Source organism: Adiantum capillus-veneris, chromosome 13 (assembly GCF_014529385.1).
Source record: "Adiantum capillus-veneris isolate H3 chromosome 13, ASM1452938v2, whole genome shotgun sequence".
In the NCBI taxonomy this organism is placed as follows: domain Eukaryota; kingdom Viridiplantae; phylum Streptophyta; class Polypodiopsida; order Polypodiales; family Pteridaceae; genus Adiantum; species Adiantum capillus-veneris.
This window is the reverse complement of record NC_140943.1, coordinates 98,272,923-98,297,567: the sequence shown is the minus strand read 5'-3', so window position 1 is coordinate 98,297,567 and position 24,645 is coordinate 98,272,923. Positions and strand designations below refer to the sequence as shown.

At 46.5% G+C, this 24,645-nt stretch overlaps 1 protein-coding gene across 2 annotated transcripts in view; it reads left to right on the top strand.

The window, feature by feature from the left end:
• LOC147444499 (callose synthase 3-like) overlaps positions 1-24,645 on the top strand; it is a 283,316-nt gene that overhangs the window by 155,161 nt on the left and 103,510 nt on the right. For both annotated transcript variants that reach the window (XM_086527094.1, XM_086527095.1), the window contains 4 exons: positions 19,006-19,115; positions 19,197-19,304; positions 19,414-19,482; positions 19,652-19,829. In XM_086527094.1, coding sequence (XP_086383220.1) covers positions 19,006-19,115; positions 19,197-19,304; positions 19,414-19,482; positions 19,652-19,829 — 465 coding nt within the window. The remainder of the gene's footprint in view (positions 1-19,005; positions 19,116-19,196; positions 19,305-19,413; positions 19,483-19,651; positions 19,830-24,645) is intronic.

Below are 24,645 nucleotides of genomic sequence, written 5' to 3'. Positions count from 1 at the left end.
CTGGCCAATCAATGTGAGGTTGGAAAAAGCAACCTTGGTGTGAGCGCAAGGCCGCCAAGAGGTGCACCCACAGAAAGGAGTAGAACTCGGGTGAAGAGAAGATCCTTCTCAAACACGGTTTGCAAGCGAAAGAAAACCTCAAGACCCTCAAGAACCAAGAATCCAAGAACCCAAGTTCCTCGTGAACTTTAGAACCCCAGACCACAAGAACCCATGACTTCAGAATGGTCATCACTCGAAGCGGAATGGATACTTCGCTTGGAGGTGATGAGCATGAAAACCTCAAGAACCTCAAGACCCTCAAGAACCAAGAACCCAAGAACCCAAGTTCCTCGTGAACTTAAGAACCCCAGACCACAAGAACCCACGACTTCAGAATGGTCATCACTCGAAGCGGAATGGATACTTCTCTTGAAGAACTTTCCCCACCAGGAGGTTTTCCAACCCTCACCCTTCCCCATCTACCACACCGATTGCACTAACTCCAATGGAGGAGTTGGAGCTGTTGTTTATGGAACATAATTTACAACGCGAAGCAAGAAATGCCGCAAGAATAGCAGCCATAGAGCGCACATACCAAGAAAGAATGGAATCCATAGCGCGTGAGAGCGAGCAAGCACGCTTGGAAGCCAAAGAACGACAAGCCAAATTTGATCGTGAATGCAAAGAAAGAAAAGCAGAAATGGAACGTAGACACGCAAAAAGAAAAGCAGAAATGGATCGCAGACACGTAGAAGACGACGCAGAAAGACAAGCAGAGAACAAAGCAAGACAAGCAAAATTTGGTCGCGAGATCAAAGCAAGGAGAGAAGAGTTCTTGCGACTTTTTTCTCAAGTGCAGGCACCGAAGCAAGAGATTCGGGAAAAGGAGACTCTCTCAGTCTCTTCTTCTCCAACGCATGATACACAGGATTTGCATGATTGTGTGAAGCATGATGATGATTTGAATGATAATGATTTACATGATGGTTTGGATGACAAAGATAAGGATGATGATTTGCATGATCAAGATGTGATTTCTCACAAGCATGATGATTTGCATGAAGATGATGTGATTGTTCACAAGGATGATGTGTTAGTGGATGCTTTTTCTAGCGAAGCTAACCTCGTTGTAGATTCGATCAGTCACGAAGAACCGATCCTTGCTCTCGAGCCTAGGTCCAAAGAACCCTTACAGGAAGTATTATGTGTTCGCGTGATTGATACGCACGCATTGTTCGAGTGTTTCATTCGTGATCGTTTCCTCTATTTTAGTCAGCATCGTTATGTGATCCCTTTTCCTAGGCATGACATATTGTATGTTGAGCACGTTTCTCTCATGAATGAGCACGAATGTATGCGGATTATTCATGAAAAGCTGAAAAGTATGTATGTAAGAAAGTCACATTCCATGTCTCTTCCTTGGCATGACATATTTGTAGGAAGAGCACATAAAAGTATGAGCACCAAGCATGGGCATTTACATTGTGATTTGCCATAGTTGATTGATTTCGATCAAACAGAAAAGATTCGATCTCATTGTTTGTATGTATTTGATGAACGGATTGTCATTCCGTCTATTCGTTCATCTACATTACATGCACAGTCTTTGAGAAAGACGAGATTTTTTCCATTCACTTTACATGGAATAGGTATGTTCATGGTTTTGTGTTGGAAATGGTTTCAGGAATTTTCAGCCATGGAGATTCTTGAAGAAGAAAGAAGCATGACTCTCGACGAAGTTGAAGCATTGAAAGAGCCACAGAAGACTGTCGCTTTCGGTGCGACCCAAAGAAGCAAGCGTTGCGGACCTTTATGAAGTTCAAGTACCGCACGACCCACACATCAGAGTGGGCCGGCGAAGAGTCCCTTCCAGGATTCCGAATGCTATTGGCGATCTCCCTCGACGCCATACAGTTCGGTACCAGTACCTCACTTTGAAAAGGAGGGGATGTCACGTGACACATCCAACCCTATGTGTCCGTGGACAAGCTACAGCATAACAGGGTTCAATCAGTCAAGTTAGTCTAGATTAGAAGTGATCTGGCACTTTTTTGTGAGTCTATTCGTAGACTGTGTATGCCCAGTCACTTAGTATAGATTCATATCCTCTGGTTGCACACAGCATGATCATCAGTATTCCCATCAGAATCCATTAGAATCAGTTAGGGAAATTTTTCAGTGCATTTAGCCTATTTTTCCTATTTTTGACATTTTTCACTTATTATTTGTAAGTGACTTTCCAACAAAAGTAGGTAGGGCAATTTTGCTAAGAAAATATATAAGCAAACCCAAGTTAGCACTAAATGGCAGAAGAGGTAGCAGGAGCACATGCTCAATAGGCACCTTCTCAGTAGGAACCCCGCAGTACCCTCAGCATCGCCACATTCAGGCTAGCGTTTTGTTCTCCACGAACACCTAGCCCTGGTGTTTTTGCATACCATCGGCACCCCCACAGCCCTAGCGTTTTCAGCCATCCCTTGATCGCCAGCAGACCCAGAACCACCAGCGTTTTTCACAAACGCTACCAGCAGTATCAGATTGGCCTAGCGTTTTTGCTACTGCTACCCTATGCTGCCAGTGTTTTCATATTCAGCCTGATTTGAAGCAGATGCAGCAGTGTTTTCAGCATTAGACATGACAACAGATTCAGCCCTAATTGGTTGCAAAGGATCCCTAAATTCAGACCTCGAAAGCGCAGCCAAAACAGTCATTTTCAGCCACCGAAACAGCCCCAAAATTCAGCAGATAGAAGACCACAGATTTCAGCCCTAAAGTCATCGTCGTCATCACCGTCGTCGTCATTGGCATAGTCCCAAGTTGCGTCAGTCCATTGCATCGTCATTGTACCACTTTGTGCAATTAATAAGTAGACCACTCTCGCCGACGAGAGTGGGGCCTTCGGTCCATTCCCTTTGTTTTTGACATAGCACTTCCCATTAAGAACGGAAGGCTCTCCCTTTCATAAGAACAAAAGGAACCTTGAGCACAGTTCGGAGCACTCATCTCGAGCAAAGCGCAAACAATCATTCCGTTGCACCTAACATGTTGGTACTGCCATTGTACCACAAGGCATCTCTGGAGAACGGAACCTGAAGCTTCTGCTGCAACTGATAGCCTAAATATTCCACCACGCCAGTGCCTGCTGCCTACCTAATCACAACTTCAACAATTTCTGCTTGCATAGAAAGCTTCTTTTTGTTGTTGCTGCTTTCTGCTTTCTTATATTGCTTTTTGCTTCTGCCTACTAAGTGGAGTGGGAGCTCGGTATGATATTCCGAATGCTTTCTGCTGATGGGCCTAAGCATTAGATTACTGCAGAACTGCTTTCTACTGGCTTTCCCTCTCGCCCCTACCCTAACCAACTTTCCCTTGACCCTACCCTAACCAACTCCCCTCGCCCCTCACCACACCCACTCGCCCTACCCTCTACCTCCCTCGCCCCTACCCTAACCAACTCCCCCTCGCCCCTCACCACACACCCCTGCCCCTACCCTCTAGACAACTCCTCGCCCCTACCCCCTAAAATAACCCCCCTCGCCCCTACCCTAAACCCCCTTGCCCCTATCCTTTAAATTACCCCTCGCCCTAACCAACCCCTCCCTTGCCCTCGCCCTAAGCGCTTCCCTCTCGCCCCTACACACTTCCCCCTCGCCCCTACCCTCCCCTCACACCCCCTCGCCCCTACCCCTACTCCCCCTCGTCCCTACCCACCCCTCTCTCGCCCTTGCCCCTACCCACCCCCTCGCACACTCTCGCCGCTACCCACCCCCTACTCGCCCCTACCCACCCTACCCCTACTCCCCCTCGCCCCTACCTACCCCTCTCTTGCTCTCGCCCCTACCTACCCCCTCTCTTGCCCTCGCCCCTACCCACCCCAACATTACCCCCTCGCCCTAACCACCTCGCCATCGCCCCTCAACACCCACCCTCTCCCCTACCAATTATTCCCCCTCGCCCCTACTCAACTATTTCCCCCTAACCCTTCCCAATTTTTAACTCTCAGCCCCTCTCTAATAACCCTCGCCCCTACCTTCCTTCATCCCTCCCTTCTATCGCCCCGACCCTAACTAAACCCCCTTCACCCCTCCCTCAGTTTATCGCCTCTATTCAACTACAGGTCGCCCCTCCCTCAGTCTATCGAGAGGACTTCAACTACAGGTTATTCTATTCAACGCTTTTCATCTCAGTCTTTTCGGCAGATTTTCGTCTCTTCAGTCAGTCAATCAGACTTAATTCAGTACAAAAAGAAAAGCAAAGAAAACAGAATTCAAGATGGCTGGTACAAGCAAGAGGGCTCAGAAGAAAGCTTTGTCTCGACAGAAAACTACTGAGACACCTCGAAGTTCTACAGAAGAATAAGATACAGACACTTCTAGCCATGGCTTCACTGATCTATCTACCACTGATCACAGTGATGAGAGTTACAGAGCTGCGGACTCCGGCTCTACCTCTGACTCAAACTCAGAGTCTTCTAGCCAACAGGAAGATGATGAACAGGATGATGATGGGAAAAAGAAAAAGAAAAAGGCAATCACACAGGTGCTGAGCCATCAAATTTCTCGGCCTCCTTCTTCAAAAACTCAAATCAAATTCACTTTGAACTTCCATCTGCAACAGCCTCATCCTTCTCTTCGAGAAGTTTTATCAAAAGAGCAGCTACATATGCTAGGTCTGTCATTCAGCATTAGCAGAGGCCGATCTGCCTTCTGATATTCCCATGGATATGGTACATGAGGTTCTCAAGTTTTTTCCCAAAGTAAGAGGGCACTCAGTGACTGCTACACGCATTGGTCACGCTTTGGGGATGACAACCTTTCCTGCAGTAAAACCCGCTACGAGAACCTTTTCACAACTTTCAAAAGATGCGATCATGGAGGCATGCAAAGAGCTACTGAATACTAGTCATCCTGACTATGCAAGAAATAAAAACCTCTCGGCCATTTTCAAGTACTACTTTTTGGTCACAGCTGATGAAGTAAGCAAGGGTAGATGTGACGTGCCTACTATAGTCTCGCACTGCGAAGGCCTATACTGCCTCATCCACACTATCCCATGTGGCTTTCATCAAATTCTATTTACCTCTTTACAGTCGCGGGCAAAAAGACTCAGAGCTTAGGTGCAATCTGTGCAATCTAGCTTTCAATGCTTTGCAGCTCCCATGTTGGCCTGGGTCATTAACATACCTGTTAGTCCTATGGATGTGGATGCGGATATGCGGCGTAAAAGCTCTAAGGCATATTGAACAAACAATGGATCTCCCTAGGAAGCCAAAGAAAAAGAGGGCGAAGGTAGTGACGGACACAGTAGAATCTTTAATATCACTGTCAGTTTCGGAAAGCCAGCAGCTTCAAGTGAAGCAATTTGTTCGACGTTCCTCGCATACTTCCGCTACTGGCTTGATGGTAAGTTCAGGCGCTGCAGATGTGGCTTCTACAGTGCGTGTTCCTCTCTCTACTTCTACTATTTTTACTCCTACCACAGTGACTAGCTACCAAGTCCCAATGGAAGTTGCTTCTTTTCCTATGCCTAGTCTTGCTGCAACCACTCCCACCATCTCTACTCCAACAGAGAGGCATGCTCCCAGTCCACCATCACGAGCAGTGCCACTTGCCACCCCAGTGCCAGCAGCTGTACCACTTGCCAGCTCTCTTCACCCTGACACTGTTACAGGACCTTCTACAGTGTCGGACTCTACATCACTTTTTCGGCTATCTGAGGATATATTGCAGGAGTCCAGGCAAGCCATTGCCACCATTGAGGTTGGAGTAGAGCGCTTAGCAGCTACACACCAGCGTCACGCAACTACTTACGTAGCTATGGAGGGATCTTTGCGAGTTGCTGAGAGCGCCATCGCCGATAGGGATGCTACTGTTTTCGCACTCCAACATGCCTTGAAGTTAAAGTCTCAAGTGATTAGTGACCTTCAAAATCAAGTACAAGGATTTAGAGAACTGCTCTTACATGAAAATAGGGCAACCCAGCCTACGATGATGGGTATGGGGTATGGGTGAACTGGAGCAGGTACACCAGTGCACAATGCAGCAACGGGTCCTTCTCAACAATTTATGGGACTTTACTTACAGACTCCAGTTCAGTACTACAATCAACAACAGTATCCTCCTCAGGGGTTTCAGTCGTCATCATTGCCTCAGATGTAGAATGCGACTTGCTGCGACGGAATTGCCGGAGCACACCGCCATGGCTGTGTTTCTCGACGTCCTCAGTACACTACAAGACATGTGCTACCATCTGCCCAACAGCATGTGGCTGGTCCCTTCCTAGGGAGCCCAGTTTTACGGACAGGAGAGCTCACATACAGTAGGGCCCCACCATTGATTTGATGGCTCCACCTCCAGAGGCTGATACTTCGGGTGCAGTAGTGGCCACCACTCTATCTCTTGGATGACGGATTCAGGAGCTCACCATTGTACATATGCAGTAGCTAGTGGTTTTCTTTCACAGTTTTTCAGTCTTCCTCTCACCGAGACGGTGAGCGGTCATGTGCCTGTGACGTTGTAGCCCTGCTACAAGTTGCCCGCCACAAGACTACTCACCATCTCGGTGAGGTTTAGAATAATAAGAGAAAATATGAGCCTATTCAAGTAGACTATAATGAATGTATGGCAAGCCAATAAATTTAGTTTTCCCAAGAAAGAGATCCTTGTATTAGTTAATAAAATTGTCCGTAGGACTACAACCACCTCTGCTAGAGAGGGCTACATCAACCATAAGGGGAGACTCTCCCAATGAGGGCTAAATCAAGAGATGGGAGGAGGGAAAAGCCACACAGGTGGATGGTAGTGCCATCTGAGCTCACCTCGGACCATGGTGAAGAAAGGCCCAGGGCGCTAGAGTTGAAGGAAATCCTCTCTGCGCTCCCGCATGCAGTCGGAGCTACCTTGAAGTCTCTCAAACTGGCCCATGAGAGTATGGATCAACTCCAACCAAAAATCTATAACAGTCTCCACTCATGGATTCCGCAGTAGGGCCGCCAAATGAACCAGAGTGTCAGGCTACAAGAGCTCTCAACACACCTCTCTCTCACTGCACCACTCATGTGGGGTAAGCTCTATAGCAAGTTGGAGTGTAGGTCGACCCTCCTGTATCACTATCATCCTACTGGTGGAGGATAGCTCAAACTGTAGTGCAGGGCCCGTGAGAGTGGACCAAGCAGCTGCCCCCCAAGTGTATTGTCGTGCTGTGGAAAGCGTTGTCATCAGCCGAAGGACCCAAAGCCAAACCTGTTGTGCCATGGGGCAGTCCCACAGAGAGTGACGCTGACTCTCCAAAGGATGGTCACAAGCTGCACATGTTCTGTCGAAAGGCCACTATGTACTAGCCAGCTCCCCACTGTTGTAGCTCTATGTGCAACTAGCCACTGGAACAAAGAGACTCACCATGGCTGTCTAGCGTCCCACAACCTCGCCCAAAAGACTGACAAGAACTCAGGTGTGAGACCCTCCTCCTGCCAATGAGGTGTTGCAGCAGGATGAGCCTCTCTCTGTGCTGCCAGTATGTGACGCCTCATTCGAACAGTGTACTGAAAGAAAGGGACCCCTAGATGGTCAGCTGAGGAGAAAGGGTCCCTCCAAAATCACTCACTGCACTTGTCAACCACACAAATATGTATCATAAAGAGCAACCAACAGCTAGAGATATCTCAGTCCAGCTAAGCCTATCTCCAAGCTGCGGTGGTGGTTATTTAGCTACGGTGTCCCCTAGGCCTCCACCCGTATCACTGAGACGCTCTACCATACAAGTGGATGATGATGATGATGATATATCGCACACTGGAACCAACCACACAAATATGTATCGTAAAGAGCCACCAACAGCTAGAGATATCTCAATCCAGCTAAACCTATCTCCAAACTACAGTGATGGTGATCTAGCTACGGTGTCCCCTAGACCTCCACCCGTATCACTGCCACGTGTCATTGCCAAGGCGAGAGTCCATCTAGTGTGAACTCCAGACCAACTGAGATCAACTGAAACTAACTGCCTATCCTATGCCAGGGACACTGTAGCCTTGCTACACATCCAGGGCTACACATCCCTTGTCTTGGAAAGAGTTGGACCCTCGAGGAATTGTACCATTGTGAAGCAATAATAAAGAAATACCGTAAGAGGCGCCAATCTTTGGGGCTAGTGTATCTAGGGATAGAACTCCGTTGTTCCACGCCAACTCTCTCTCTCTCTCTCTCTCTCTCTCTCTCTCTCTCTCTCTCTCTCTCTCTCTCTCTCTCTCTCTCTCTCTCACACACACACACACACATATATATATATATATATTCAAGTTCAGTTATTTATAGTTTCTGTTTGTATGTTGCTATTGATTTCTCACTTGGAGTGTCCCAGCCTGTAGCAACACTGCAACACACGTGAGAAAACTGGGAACAACTGAATAAACTTGAATAGAGGAGAGAGAGTAGAGGGAAGTCGACAAGGCACGGCGGAGTTCTGAGCCAAGATGCACAGCAAAGACTCGCGCGCTTTTCGGTAGTTCTTTGTTATTACTTTGCAAGAGTACAACATTTGAGATTATTCTCTCTTGCAATGCTCCCAAGATGATCTTCCAAGAGGAGAGGCCCTAGCACACTTATACAGGTCTTTGTGCTATCTCAAAATGATGTATCCTTCAGATTGAAGTTACCAGGTACTAGGAAGATTCACAATGCATTTCATGTGAGTCTATTGAGACCTTTGAAAGGCGAAGTGCCAGTGGACATGGAGCCAGAGGAGCAACCAAAAGTAGAAGAGACAGAAGAGATACTCATTCCAGAACAGGTCCTGGCTCACAAGGAAAGGAAAGTGAAAGCTAAGATGACACGACGGTATTTAGTCAAGTTCAGGAATTGTCCAGCTCTTGATGCCAAGTGGATGGAGGAGAAGGCTTAGCAGATACTCCTCAAATACTAAATCTTTACCTTGAGGATTTTTGTTTAGCACCAACTATTTCAAAGGTCACCGATGAATCATCAGGTTGGATCTTGTGCGATGCAAGCTACACAAGAGAGGAGACACTCCACTCTTTTTGTCACAGGCTACCTCGATAAGAATAAAGTCACTCGAGACCAAAAAGCGGGTCGAGATGAGCAATTCGATACCGCATTAGGGAGCCGCGCGCTGATATCCTGTAGCTGCCAACGCCCCATCCCCTCCTGCTCGCTCCCTCGCCTCATCCTTCCAGCTCGCCCCCCCCCCCTACCTTGGCCCTCCCTACATGCTCGCCTACCCTGCCTGTTGCCCTCACCATATCTTCAGACCCTCGCCTTCCCCGCCTCCTGCCGCTCTCGCCATACCCCCCCCCCCCCCCCCCCCCCCCCTCTCCCAGCTCGCCTCCCATCCCTACCTCGTCCCTCCCTATCTGCTCGCCTCCTTACCCTTGCCACCCCCTCCTAGTCGCCTATCTCCCCCCCCCCAAGCTACACAAGGATTCATATGGAAATCTATGTCGGGAAGTAGATGGATGCTGCAGGGGTGGACGTTCCTCTTCGGAGACCCTTATGAAGCCCTCCGACCCCCCCCTTCCGCTTCTGCAATAGGTATTCATCTTTCTTCTAACACCTTGCGCGCCATCCACGAATCTACCGTAAGCTTGGAGTCCTATTCTTTGGCCTGTAAAGTGGTGGGAAGTCTATGCTCAGCAAGGCTATTGAAGGACTACTTTCAAGCTTCGCTTCTTCACGTCAATTTTAAGATTGTGAAAGTCTCCCCTCTCGGGAGAGGCTTCTTCAGGGTGCAGTTCGTGTCACAAAACGGGAGCGTACACGAGCACTTGAAAATCTAAAAATTAAAATACTTTGCAAATGTGAGAGAAGGGAGAAGATCGACACAGTATTGGGGACCAGAAGATGGGCTGGTCCCCCCCCCATTAAGAGTATTCTTTTATTCAGGGAGAATTCGTATACAAGCACGAGAACCCGAGGAAACCCCTCCGTTCTGTAATCTTAGACCCGAAGGTCGTGCTTTCCCGTAAAGGGCTTGGGCACAAGGCCGTTTCTTCCCGTAAGGGACTTAGGCGCGAAGCCGTACTTTCCCGTAAGGGACTTAGGCGTGAAGCCGTACTTCCCGTGAAGGGCCTTCCCGTAAGACGGGAGATTCCTGCAAAACAAACCACACAAACACGCGACAACAATTCGTATGGCGAATCCACAATAGATACCTGTCGCTCTTGCGCGGGAAAAGCGACTTCCGTGCTTCGTAGTCTCGCAATCTCTTGTGGCAGAGTCTTCTCTTGCTGATGTTGGTACCTCCCGTGAGTGAGGGCCTGTGGTGTTTTTATAGCTCCCTGGCCACGGCACGAATAACTACTCGCGTAGAGATCACGGTGGTTTTCTTTTTCCGGCGATGTTCTACCCGAGATAGGGAGAGAGAATTCGCTGGCTGGTTTTGTTGCTTTATCTTCTAAGTGGCTGTCCACTTATTAAGTGGGCGGCCGGCATATTTTAAAATTGGTCTGAACTTGCCCAAAAACTCAATAAAACCTTATAAGTTGAAACCAATGCATTTAACAACACTTCCCAGGCGTCCCTGGATGCAACCACATGCACGAATGCAATGCAAACATAGATTCCTCGCGAGAAAGCGTCTGCCTTCCCGCGATTGTTCCTGCTTTTCGTAAAAAGCTTCATTGGACCCATCTTTATTCTTGTGCTTGCGTTCTTACGCGTATTTTCTTACTCAGTTCGGATTTCCTCCTTAGCCTACGGGATGCCCCCTTACTGATGCACTTGTCACCCATCATGTGACGCGTCAGGGGCACTCGTAACCCGGCCCTTTCCACCGACCTTACGGAAACTCCTTCGCGATGTTTACCGTCACCCATCAGCTGACACATCAGAGTTGTCCGTTCTTGATGGCAGTGCCTGTAGCTACAATCTTTTAACAGTTCTTAGTGCACACAATAAAATATCCTAAAAAAGAGATTAATCATTAAAAATAAGAAAATAGTCCAATTAGCAACATCCCTCTGGCTTCTAAACAGTTGACCTCAACTGTAGTGCTTGGACATATACCTCCAGTATCTCGGGATAAGCTGCTAATTCCTCCTGCGTCATCCACTGAGCATCTAGATTCGAATAGTTCTTAAACTTAACCAAATACTTCCGTGTTATCTTTCCGGATTTGAGAGACCGCTCCTGATGACTTACTATCTACTCCGGTTGGAGTATTTCTTCCGTTTCCTCAGCCTCAGGAGGTTCCTCAGCACTAGGCTGGCTTGGAGGCGGTCCCACATACGGCCGGACTAAACTGACATGGAAAGCATTATGGATCTTCCAATTAGGCGGTAGCGCTAATCGGAACGTGACATCATTTACTCTCTCAGTGATCTTAAACGGCCCATAATAACAGGTAGAAAGTTTTACAACCTTCCCCTTATGAGACGCTTGTTTCTTAAGTCTTGTCTTCTCAAACTTGAGTAAGACTAACTGTCCGACTGTTAAGTCTAGATTCCTTTTGTGCTTGTCTACAGCTTTCTTATGCTTTTCCTGAGAGCGTAGAATAGCTCTCCTAACTTGCCCGTAGGCTGTGTCCAAGTCCCGGACAAATTCATCTGTTGCAAAGATCTTATCCTTAGTTAAAAGGATGGGTGGAAGCAAAGGCTTACCATATAGAATCTCAAAAGGTGCTTTCCCTGTCGATGAGTGTATGGTATTGTTATACGCATACTCGACAAGAGGCAAATATTCCTCCCAGTCAGATTGCCAGTCAGACACATAAGCTTCTAACATATCCAATACTGTAGAATTGGCTATCTCACTTTGCCCGTCCGTTTGAGGATGGTAGGCAGATGAAAAATTCAGCTTCGTACCAAGATTATCCATCAAGGCACGCCAAAAATTTCCTCTCATGCGAGGATCTTGATCACTCACAATAGACATAGGCATTCCATGATGCTTAAAGATCTGTGCCAGAAAGACCCTAGCCATATGATCTTGTTTTATCGTTTTCTTGACTGGTATAAAGTGTGCTTGCTTGCTAAACCTGTCCACAATGGTCCAGATCGCGTCATTTCGAGTCTGAGTTCTAGGGAGGTCCATGATGAAGTCCATGGCAATACTTGCCCAAGGTTCATTAGGCACAGGCAAAGGTTGTAGCAACCTAGGCGTCTTATGCCGATCATACTTCACTTTTTGGCAAACCAAACATTCCCTGACGTACTTATCAATGTCTGCTTTAAGGCTAGGCCAAAAGAAATATCTTTCCATTGCTAAGGTCGTAGGGAGAATACCCTGATGACCCGCATAAGGCGAAGTGTATGCTTCATCCATGATCTTCTTTCTTAATGGTTCCGCCACACATATAGCCTGATGGTGGTAGAGATAACCGTCCCGAATGGAATAGGGAACTCATTCTCTCCACGATGTAGCTTTCCCCAAACGGTGGAGAAGTCTAGATCATTCGGATACAAATCCGGTAGTGCTTCTAATTCTTGGTGATACACCGAAGTGATAGCGTTCACCCTTGGCCGCCTAGACAATGCGTTTGCGACCACATTCTTACTCCCAGCCGTGTGAAGGATCTGGAAGTGAAACATAGACAAAAAGTTTGCCCATCTCATCTGCTTCTCAGATAGTTTCTTTTGCGTAAGAAAATACCGCAAACTCTGGTGATCAGTCTTGATCACAAAATCCGCTCCTAGAAGATAGTGCTTCCAGTTGGATAAGGCGTGAATCACAGCCGTGAGTTTATTTGGTAGATTGATGCATGCAACTCTGCATCCTTAAGCCATCTGCTTTCGTAGGCCACTGCATGGCCTTCTTGGTTTAACACTGCTCCGATGCAATCGCATGAAGCATCGCAGTGAACCTCAAATGGTTTTCTTAAGTCAGGCACTATCAAAATAGGTCCATGGCTTAGCAAGTACTTGAGCCGATCAAAAGCTCCTTGTTGTCTAGATCCCCATCTGAAAGGAATCTTCTTCTTTGTCAAGTCATAAAGTGGTCCTGCTACATGAGCAAATCCTCGAACAAACCTTCGATAATACGAACATAATCCCAGGAAACTACGTACATCATGTACCGTAGTGGGAATAGGCCAATCTTCTACCACTCGGATCTTGGCAGGATCCATACTCACTTGATTGTGAGAGACTATATGGCCGAGATAGTGTATCTCTGAGAGAAAGAAATCACTCTTCTTTGCATTCACATGCAACTCATGCTTTCGCAATTCTTGAAACACAAGTCCAAGTGCTTCCGATGTTCCTCTTCTGACTTAGAGAAGATGAGTATGTCGTCAAAGAATACTCCCGTAAAATCTCGATGCGGGCTGAAAATGCGGTCCATCATGCGATTGAAGGTCGCAGGAGCATTGGTCAAGCCGAAAGGCATTACCAAAAATTCATATAGTCCAAAGATTGTGCGGAAAGCAGTCTTGTGGACATCCTCAGGGGCGATCTGTATCTGGTGATACCCACTCTTTAAGTCTATGCGACTAAAGACACTTGCACCCTGCAACTTATTAAGTATATCATCAATCCGAGGGATCGGAAAGCGATTCTTGATTGTGATCTTGTTTAAAGACCGATAGTCTATGCACATTCGAAACATGCCATCTTTCTTCTGCACAAGTAGAACTGGAGAGCAGTAGGGTGAAGCACTTGGTTGTACTAACCCTTTCTCTAGAAGCTCGTTGACTTGCTTCAAAATTTCCTCTTGCTGAGCAAGACTCACCCGATAAGGGGGTTGATTGGGAGGCGAGCTACCCGTTATGAGATCTATGCGGTGATCTTCCGGGCGTACCTGAGGGAGTTCATCAGGAAGTGTTTCCGTGAAACAATCCTTGTACTTTTCAATAAATTGAAGACGCTTAATTTCCAAACTAGAGAGAGAGTCCCTACTAGTTTTATCCTTTGCAAAAATCAAGTAAGCAGAAACACACTTCTTCATTTCTTTCTTAATGGAGATATGGCTTACAATTGGGAACTGCCAATCTCCTGCATCAGCTTGAATCTTTATTTTCTTACCCCCATGATCAAAAGTGAGGGTCTTTTCCACATAATCGGGAATAGGTGTCATGTGAAAGCGCCATGGCATACCCAAGATGATATCACATCCCTCGATGGGTGCCATCAAAAATGATTCGCGGTCCTTGTCCTTGCACGGGAGTTGCATTGGTTGTCGACCCCTCGAATGCCGATCCGGATGTAACCGGTGTGCCAAGCTGAGCCGGTGTGAGGCACAAATGTTCCGCAGTATCCAGGGAGATGAAGTTATCCGTGGATCCTGGATCATAAAGAATCAGTACTCGCTGGTTGTTCAAAGACCCCCAGCCCTTCAGAAGTTGACGCTTCCCTTTCTCCATTTCTGTGTTTCCTTGAACATCTGGAATGGAGTTCGAACTTGGTGGTGCGGGTTCCTTCCTTGCGCTCTGTTGCCTCGTAGAGGCTTGCTCTTGCCGTTGTTGCTTTAGCGGGCAGTCCGGATTCATATGTCCTTTCTCGCCACAGTAGAAGCATCTTCCTTCCTCTCTGAAAGTTTGAAGTTGAGTAGGAGAAAGGTACTTAGTTCGCTTGCTAGTGCCCTCTGGCTTCTTAGAATGATCATCGTCTCTAGATGGAGGACGTTTTCTTCCTTGGCCCCCTTGGTCATCGTAGACCCCTCTTTGTCTTGCACGGTAAGTGCTATGCTCCATCTTTCTGGGAGTCCCAGTTGAGTGCAAATCCTCAGCAATGATTGCTGACTCCATCATCCTCTGAAGAGTATCATGCGGATACACCTTCATACTCTTTCGAAGCTGCGGTTGGAGACCCACTTCGAACTTTCGTTTCTTTTCCTCGTCGGCAATCTTCATGAAGGGAGTGACCTTCAGAAGAACCGACCAATACTTGTCCACATAAGTCGTTACTCTTTCATTTTCCTTCTGGGCAAGCCAGTCCCATTCCTTCCGTACTTCCTGCTCGAAGTCTTGTTCATAAAATTCAGATTTAAAGCTCTCCCAAGTTCTGGCCTGAGAACCTTCCAGAATCTTGGCTAACCACCAATTACTTGCCGTTTCCTTGAGGTGCATCCCCACATGGCGTAATTTGGATTTTTCTGTGAAGTGCCCATTGGTAAAGGCGACTTCAAACTGTCTGATGAAGGATAGTGCTTTGGAGATGTCTCTCCGTCTGTTGTAGGTTTCGAACTTGATGTCCTTGTCGCCTGATTTGAAGACTCTCATGCGATGTTGAGACTTGCGACCTTGCTTCTTGAATCGAGGTTTATCTTTAGGTTGATGTAGGGTAGTGGCAGTAGTAGCGGCTTCCTTCTTCTGACGAGATGATCGAGAAGTAGAAGTATAATCAGGAGAGTAAGATGGAGATGAGATAGAGATGTCCTTGCTCTCGTCTAGCAGAGAGAGCGCTTTTTCCTGGCCTTTCCTTGAAGTAGGCCGTTCATTCCGATCCGAAGATCCTTTGTGCACCTCGGCACGTGCTTCTTCTCTTGCCTCCTGTGGTCTCACGCCAATAGTGTTGTCTGGATGCTTGGCTGCATCAATTCCATTCGTTTTCTTCATTCGTCGCTCTTGCGCGGGAAAAGCGACTTCCGTGCTTCGTAGTCTCGCGATCTCTTGCGGCAGAGTCTTCTCTTGCTGATGTTGGTACCTCCCGTGAGTGAGGGCATGTGGTGCTTTTATAGCTCCCTAGCCACGGCACGAATAACTGCTCGCGTAGAGATCACGTGGTTTTTTTTTCGGCGATGTTCTACCCGAAATAGGGAGAGAGAATTCGCTGGCTGGTTTTGTTGCTTTATCTTCGAAGTGGCTGCCCACTTATTAAGTGGGCGGCCGGCATATTTTAAAATTGGTCTGAACTTGCCCAAAAACTCAATAAAACCTTATAAGTTAAAACCAATGCATTTAACAACACTTCCCAGGCGTCCCTGGATGCAACCACATGCACGAATGCAATGCAAACATAGATTCCTCGCGGGAAAGCGTCTGCCTTCCCGCGATTGTTCCTCTTTTCGTAAAAAGCTTCATTGAACCCATCTTTATTCTTGTGCTTGCATTCTTACGCGTATATTCTTACTCAGTTCGGATTTCCTCCTTAGCCTACGGGATGCCCCCTTACTGATGCACCCGTCACCCATCATGTGACGCATCAGGGGCACTCGTAACCCGGCCCTTTCCACCGAACTTACGGAAACTCCTTCGCGATGTTTACCGTCACCCATCAAATGACACATCAGAGTTGTCCGTTCTTGATGGCAGTTCCTGTAGCTACAATCTTTTAACAGTTCTTAGTGCACACAATAAAATATCCTGAAAAAGAGATTAATCATTAAAAATAAGAAAATAGTCCAATTAGCAATAGTTCGAGTCTGAAAGTCAAGCCATGGAGGTCTTAGCACAGGGCCCTGTGGACTTTCATTTTGCCATATGCTTTCTTGCCAGATGGACACAGGGAATGGATCTAAATGGACTTGTAGGTGGAACTGCAGTTACAACTAGATTCCTAGGACTTCTTCCAGAATTTGCTCCGCATGTTAATGAAATTGGGAGATGTATGGGTTTTGTAGTTGGAGATGCTATGATTCCTCATGATGAGGATCGCACAATCTCCATAAGGATGGTGCTCTTCCCATCCTTGGCTCCCGACCATTCATGGGGGAGAAATTTTACAGAGGGTTTTCTTCATTGGTCTTCCTGGTCACTGCTTTAATTGTGGCAGAAAAGGCCGTGTTGCTGCAGATTGTACTCGACGCAGGATTTCTCCTTATCAAAGGCAGCAAGCTTCAAAACAAGAGGCACTTCATGTGAATGGGGGATTTGAAGATCACTTGGTAAGCAGAAGAAATGAAGCAGAGAAAGCTAGGAGGAAGGAAGGGAAGAAAAGAAGACGGACAGAGGCTCCAAAGCTTGTGTATAGAAGAAGAGAAAACGTTTCTCCTCTCTCCTCGGATACTACTTCTTTACCAGCTCTTCACGATCCGCCAGTTGATCCTCAGGGCAGTGATTTGGATATCAGCAGCAGTTCTGAAGGCATAAATTCAGCTTATGAGCGGCATTTTCCTTCTTTGGTAGAAAGTGCTAAGAAGTCTGCTAAGTCTTTGAAGATGCCTAGGAGGTTTTCAAGACTTAACCCCCATATCTAGCCTTGATTTGAGGCAATCTTGTATCTTAGATTGCCATAGATTTTTTATCTTTTGGTGATACCATTTATGGCGTTCTCTCTGTATTATTCTGATGTAATTCTACCTTGGGGTCTGTGCCCTTGAGGTGATTTTAATAGAAAGATTTTCTCTTTTGGAAAAAAAAAAGAATAAAGTCACTCGTTTCTTTTGAGATTTCAGGGATACTGACAGGCTGATAGTATTCTGTGGAATTACTTTACGTAAAGATGTACATTTAAAATGGAATTCCTAACATGAATATGTTACATGTGCTCTATCATGTGTGTTATTGGAGTACGCATCAGAAATATGAAATGGCTACAACAATTTATCTTAGTCGATGTGAATGTGATAGTAATGATCAAGGCATGCGTGAAAAGATCAGCGTGGTCTAGATGTGATTGCTAAATACGTCACAATGATCATGATTCTCATCTAAGATCTCTATGGGGATAGTGATGTGAATATTTAGTGACTGTCATCGTTGTGCAAGTGCTACATATGTGTGGTCTAGTACGTCAGCACTTAGAGTCATTGTCTATTGAACTACTTTTTGTCCTATGTCTATTTTGCAAGCGTAATCGAGGGCTGATTACAATTCTTTCCAGAGGGGGGTAGAACCTGGCTAAGGGGGACTAAACCTTAATGAAAAAAGCAGAGGAAGTTCTTACCAACTTGCAAATTCAGGCTGAGTGGCCCACAGAGGGTTAGGCTCAAAAACCTAACCCTAGCAACTTACCAAAATCGACCGAGGGGCCTAAACCTTTTCCAAATAAAGCAGGTTCCATAATTGCGTATCCATGCGGACGTAGCAAGCTGTATATACACATCCAAATTTTGCGTTGATTGCTGACATTGCAGCTGTACGGATTTCCACAAGCCGCGCTGCAGCTTTTGGGGCACCAATTTTCGTCCAGTTTCTTTTAGAATTGATGCTTTTCATGTAACTACTCTTGTGATAGGCCAAAAGACTTTATAAGTGTGCCAAGGCCTCTCCTCTCTTGGTAGATTAGCTTGGGAGCACTGCGGAAGAGAGGACACTCTGACATTGTACTCGTTCAAAGTAGTAATAAAGACATACTGGAAGGGGCTCCAGTCTTTGCTTGGCCAGTGCATCTTGGTTTGGACCTCTACCATGCCGTGTTGACTCTCCTCTACTCTCTCTCCTCTATTCAAGTTTATTCAGTTGTTGCGGTTTCCTCGCTTGTGTTGCGGTAGATCTTTGACTTGGCATGTCTTATTTTATTACAGTCCTCATTGCCATACCTCCATTCTACAATTTGTAACTTGAGATTGTATCCTACTTGCCTACTAGTTTCATTAACTTTCCTACTAGGATTTTTCGTTTTATGCTTTATCTCAGAAGGTTGATGAAACCAGGACAGATAATTGCAACCAAAGAAAGATTGAAGAAAGCTGACGCTGATAACTTTGCCCAGGTTTGAATGCTCAAACTAATGCCCACCCACCCAGCCTCTGTGCAGTTCGGGTCGGATAGAAGAGGTGATCGTGGATAAAAGGAAAAATGAACAGCAGCGAGATGCCAAACCAGCTAGCTAAAAAAGTGGGAAAAACATCACAAACCCGAATTCAATCTAAGAAAGCATGTTGCACCAGGCTGTATTTAGGTGATAGAGAGACCAGAATATTGAGCAAGCCACATCACCATACGGGGAGGTGCTTATCCCTTCCAAATATTAGCCATGAAAGAAATGAAAAGAAATGTTATATAACATGTTTGAAAGGCCAAAATGATGAGACCAAAAGTTACAACCGTGTCAGATGTGATAGGGTTTTCTATGGAAAATTGTTGATTAACAAGATACCCTAGAAGGAATTTTGATTGCTTCGTCAATAAAATGCATGTTTGTCTTAATTGGCTAAAGTCTACTAATTGCTTTGTTTTGCAACGCTGCAACAGTGTCCTTACCCCATATTATGATGAACAAACACTTCTTCCACAACCTATGTTGGAGGAAGAGAATGATGATGGAGTTTCCATTCTTGATTATCTTCAACATGTTTTCCCAGGTAAGTTGAAACTCTTTGAGGTTAAAGAAGCTGAAGCGGTTGCTATACCTTCTTCAATGAGAAACTACGGTATATGCTTAGATGAATGGGCCAACTTTCAAGAGCGTGTCAACGGGAGTGATGCTAAATTGCATGCAAAAGAAACCTGTAAATGGGCTGCTTTTCGTTTGCCAACTCTTGCAAGAACAGGTACATAGAGCTTCTAACTCGTGTCTCATCAATGCACATTGTTCAGATCAAAATTGTATTGTTTTTAATCTATTGCTTACGTTGAAGCATCTTGTCCATTGATTTTCAGTTAGGGGAATGTCTTATTATCAGAAAGCTTTGGAGCTGCAAGCTTTTCTAGATACAGCTTCAGATAACGGTGAGAACTTCGAAAAGTTTGAATGTGTGATGTCCTTTTAAATAATGGCATGTACCATGTGTGGCTGTCACCACTGTAAGGACCTATGTACTTGTAATGTTTTTAATCCAAGGGCATTTTCTGCTGAGAGGAATAACAAGAAAGTGAATCTCTTATTTCTTTGATGCAGAGATCTATGAAAGATTTAAAGATCCCGCCACTGAGGATTCAAACTCTCAAAGGTCCCACATTGATATTCAAGCACTGGTCAACCTGAAGTTTAACTACGTTGTCTCATGCCAAGAGTTCGCGCTTTACAGTCGTACACAAGACTATCGCCAGATGCAACTATTGGAGCTTCTTAAGGAGTAATTAACATACAGCAATTTTAACTATCTTCAAGTGCTCCTTTGTGAAATTTTCATCTATTTCACAAAACTGGTGTATCATTTTTATGTGTAGTCTCTCATAGAAAGTTTACTCTGTGTTCCTGCCCTTTGTCAAAATCTCTGATTGACCTCTTAGTTTTTCAACGCTGCAAAAGGGGCCTAAGATGTTACCAGAGAGAATATGATTTGTTGAAAATGTCAATTGCACTTTGATCACCTTGAATTTTGATGTCTCTATATTGTTCAGGGAAACAATTTTTTCACTTGGTGCCATGCAAAAATTGCTTGCATCTTATGGCTGCAGTCAAGTAGTTGAGCTCGAGGGATGTGTATTAACCAAACTAGGCTTTATTTAGAGCTAGAAACTAAAGAAAGAAAGATATATCTATTAGAGGCCGAAGTCAGCCTATGAGACAAATCAAATGTACATGTTTGTGTCTTTTATCTATCGGGAAAGGACAAAAGTACAAAGTAACAAAATGTGGTCTTGTGGTAAGGGAGGAGGGGGTTGATCCATGGGAGGCTAGGATGCAAGATACATGGTGTATGAGTGGATGGTGGGGCTCTATCTGTAGGGGGTATGGGTGCACATCTATGTGCTCAAAGAAGTACAATCATGAAGTGCATCAAGCTCACTAGCTCCATCCTATATCAAATTGGGGGTGTAAGATCTGGTACATGGTGGGTATAGTGTAAGGGCTGCTTGTATGATCACAGCTTGGTCTTCCAGCATCAGAAAAAATCTTTCCGGGCTGCCTGATGGTGGCGAGTCTGGATCTCTTGGATCTACATGCGATGGAGTCTCCAAGCCGTGTATCCTGGAGCTCGGGGGGGGGTCTCCTAGCTCTGATCATCTCAGCCTACTGTAGGGTTACCCCTCTCTGTGTCTATGTGATGAGTGGTGGTAGAGTTGTGGTGCTCTGGAAGAAGTCTGTAAGGTGTGACTGTCTACCACCGTTTGGTACCGCTACAAGTGCCAGCAATGTCTATATGTGTCCATGTATCTCCACAAAAAAAGGCCAAACTAACACTGATCTCTATACTTCATGAGCTGTTGTAGGATGGCTTTCCTGTGAAAAGAGCCTCATATACGTCTTTGATACTCTCATATACTCTACATCTGTAGACAAAGTGCTCCTCGTTCTCAATGATCCTCTTTGTGCAAAGCTGACAAAACCTCTCAGCTCAAGGAGTATGACAAAACTTCTCATCTCTCTCATCCTCTGAGTGAGGAAAACTGTCTAAAAAATCATAGTTACATGGGATGGCGGGTCGGGGTCGGGGTCGGGGTCGGGACGGCAAAAGTCAAGAAACGGGGACGGGGTTCAGAACGGCAAAAAAAAAAGAGAGTTTTTTTGGCATTTTTTGATCTACACACATGCCACACACATAGAGCATCACTTTGACCATAAATTTACACTAAATAGACCAAAGAACACGAGTCATATAGGCTGAAATATGCTAATAAAACATCGATGATCGATGGATACAAAATTAGAAGTGCATGCCACAAGGGCTCAAGAGTCAAAAAGCCTAAAGAACTTAGGACAAGCCTGAGGCCTCAAGGATAACAAAAAGTACAAAGGGCTATGTAGTAGGTAGAGTCGTAGACTCAAGAGTCTAGACTCAAGGATAACAAAAAGTACAAAGGGCTATGTAGTAGGTAGAGTCGTAGACTCAAGAGTCTAGACTCGAGAGTCGAGTGATCAATGATCATCAAACTCAAGAAGTGCTCGCCTGCTGAATCTCCACATCATCGTCGTAGTCGAGGTCGTCAACGACGTATGAGGGCTCCGGCTCAGGAGGCTCGCATTGAGGCTCGAAATCCTCCTCTAGCTCTTCCAAAAGAGTATTGGCCATAGATGGATTCTCTTGTGCCATCTCCCACTCAGTGAAAGGATCTGCCTTGTGTGAGATGCTCTTGGCAAGCATGCGCAAGTTAGCGCTCACAAACACCAAATCATTGGCCCTCTGAACCCTAAGGCGATTCCTCTTCTTAGAGGCAATGTGGCTATACACACTCCATAGTTGCTCCAAGCAACTAGTGGTACATGCTTGGCTAAGGACACGAACAGCCAAGCGCTGCAAATGTGGGCCATCTCCTCCATAGTCCTCCCACCACAAAACCGAGCCAATCTTGTTGCGATCAAGCTGTGCATCTACACATCCATAGGAGTCCTTCTTTTGCCTGTAGTTGAGTAGCTCGTCTCTAATCTTGCGCCTAATGTCACTGCTAGGCTCAAGGCGCTCCAATGCAAACCGCCATCCTTTGCTCACCTCCTTGTCGGTCTCTTGACGCCTTCCTTGAAACTCAGGGTCAAGCACATAAGCTGACGCATGAAGTGGAGAGTAGTATCCATTCCACCTCGACTCACGCAAGCCATGAATCTCCGCATACTGAACAGGGTCAGGCACAAGCTTCTCAAGTGCCTCTATCATCCGATCCATGGCTTCGTAGACTTTGCCAATGCATGGCTGCAAGCCATCCACCACTCGAAGTAGGTGTAGAATAGGCTTGACCATGGCGTCAAGAGTCTTCACCTCCTCCCACCAAGCGGCGTCGTCGGCCCATTCTCGGCATTTCAATCCTACTGCTGATGTAGACTCCGGCATGGCCTGGAACTCATCACTGAGAAAGAGGCCCCTTAAGGCTCCGCCACATGTAGACAAGCGGCCTAGCATAAGCCAATTGAATGCAAATCTTGTCTCTGAATATTTGAGCAAAGACAAGTGGCTCCTCTTTGAGAATTCATGCCGCACTTTTTGATGGTTGAGCACAAAGGAGACAATTCGAGAGGCGTCACCAATGGTGGGTGAAATCCATGACAAGTTCCCTATGTCCTTGAGGAGGTTATTGAGGCAATGCGCCATGCAAAATGTGACATGGATGCTGGGATACATGTCCTCAATGATAGCTCCGGCTGCCCTATTTGACGCCTCTCCATCTGCAACCATACAAAGGACATTCTCCGGGCCGGTGATCTCTATGGTGCTTGTCCACTCCGCAGCAAGCATCTCGGCGGCCTTGCCATTATCGGATGCATCATGTGACTCCACAAAGTACATCTCCCCCCGAGAGTAGGCCACCACCCCGTGGATGGACCGCTTGCGGGTGTCTCTCCATCCATCTACAAGAAGAGAGACGCCATTGGTCTCCCACAAATCCTTTGTTGCTTGGGCCGCTTGCTCCACGGCAAGCTTCTCTTTGTCAAGGAGGGTGGTGCGAAGCCTCTCCGATGAAGGTGGCACATAAGAGGAGCCATATTCCCCTATTTTCGTAACCATGGTTCGAAAGTATGGAGACCTATCCACACAAAATAGAGCATGTTGCGTTAGTATGGAGAGTCGAGAAATTATAACCCATTATGAATACAAAATGGAAGATTGCAATGTGCATATGCCAAGGGAAACTCACCGCGAAGCATGGAAGGCAATGTGGTCGTGGAAGAAGAATCGGGCAACCGACCTATCCACCTCTTCCTTCAATTTAGGATTCCAATTTTCGTTGAGAGTGGTTTGGCGATGCGGAAGGGAAGAGGACGGTGTAGATCCATGGCTCTTGAAGGTTCGAGAGATGTCGTCAAGGTTGGCTTCCCTTTGCTCTCGCGGTGTCGCCGTGGCGGAGGGATCAACGGCAACAAAACGGCCCCTCTTGGCCGCTTCCGCAACCTCATACACCGTGAGCTTCTCAAGAAGATCCAACCTCTTCTCGGGAGCTACATGAGGGCAAAACTTCACCTCGTGACCGGGTTCATGAAGAAGATGGGCTCGCACTTTGTTTGAACCACCCGATCTCTTGTATGGACATAGCTTGCACGTCCATGGTCTTGCACCGCCACCTTTGCCACGCGAGCTAAATTCGACTTCATCCCAACACGACCACGTTTGCACGGCGGGCCTCCTTCGAGAAGAAGCGGCTTGAGAAGTGGAGTTGGCTTGAGATGACATGATGGTCGAGAGACTCGAGAGAGTAGAGCTTAGAAGTTAGAAGGGTTAGAGGAGAGCTTGTGTGGAGAGAGAGTAAAGGAGAGCTTCAAAGTGGGTAGAAGAGGGAGAGGAGAGCTTCAAAGTTCAAACTTGAGCCTTGAGCTTGAGGGAAATGGAATGAGCTTGAGCCTTGAGCTTGAGGGAAATGGAATGAGCATTGAGCATTGAGACTATGAGTATTAAGAGGCCCAAGGGAGCCTTTTATAGCCTCCCAAGGGCCAAGGCTTAAAAAAATATGGCAGTTGGGGCTGCACAGAGCCGTTGCAAACGGTCAAAAACGGCCATTTTTTTGAATCTGTTCCGGTCCGACCCCTGCCGTCCCCGTCCGGTCCGTCTGACCCCGGTCCGGCCCCGGCCGTCCCAGGTTCGTCCCCCCTGCGACCCGCCCATCCGGCCCGTTTTCCATCCGTCCCTCGGCGTTCCAAGCCGTTCCCGGCCCGGTTACGGCCGTCCCCCGGCCCTAGGGCCCGTCCCCCCATCCCCTGTAACTATGTAAAAAATAGCCTCAAGTAGCATGGGTGGAGTGGCTAATTCTGCTCTAATAATGTCTCATGTTGCTGAAAAGAAATTTCTAGAGGGTGTAGATGGGCCTTTCCTGCCAATCTTTCTCCCATGCCAACAACCCTAAGAAAAGTATACATAGGCCTTTACATGTTTTGAACAATTCACAATCATATATGTAGAGGCAGCGAGTTCAACTCTCCTCGTCGGATAGATCTTTAAGGTCTCTTGGGATAGTTTCCTACGACGTTAAAATACTTCTCCTCTTCTTCTTCTTCTTCTTCTTCTTCTTCTCTCTCTCTATGGC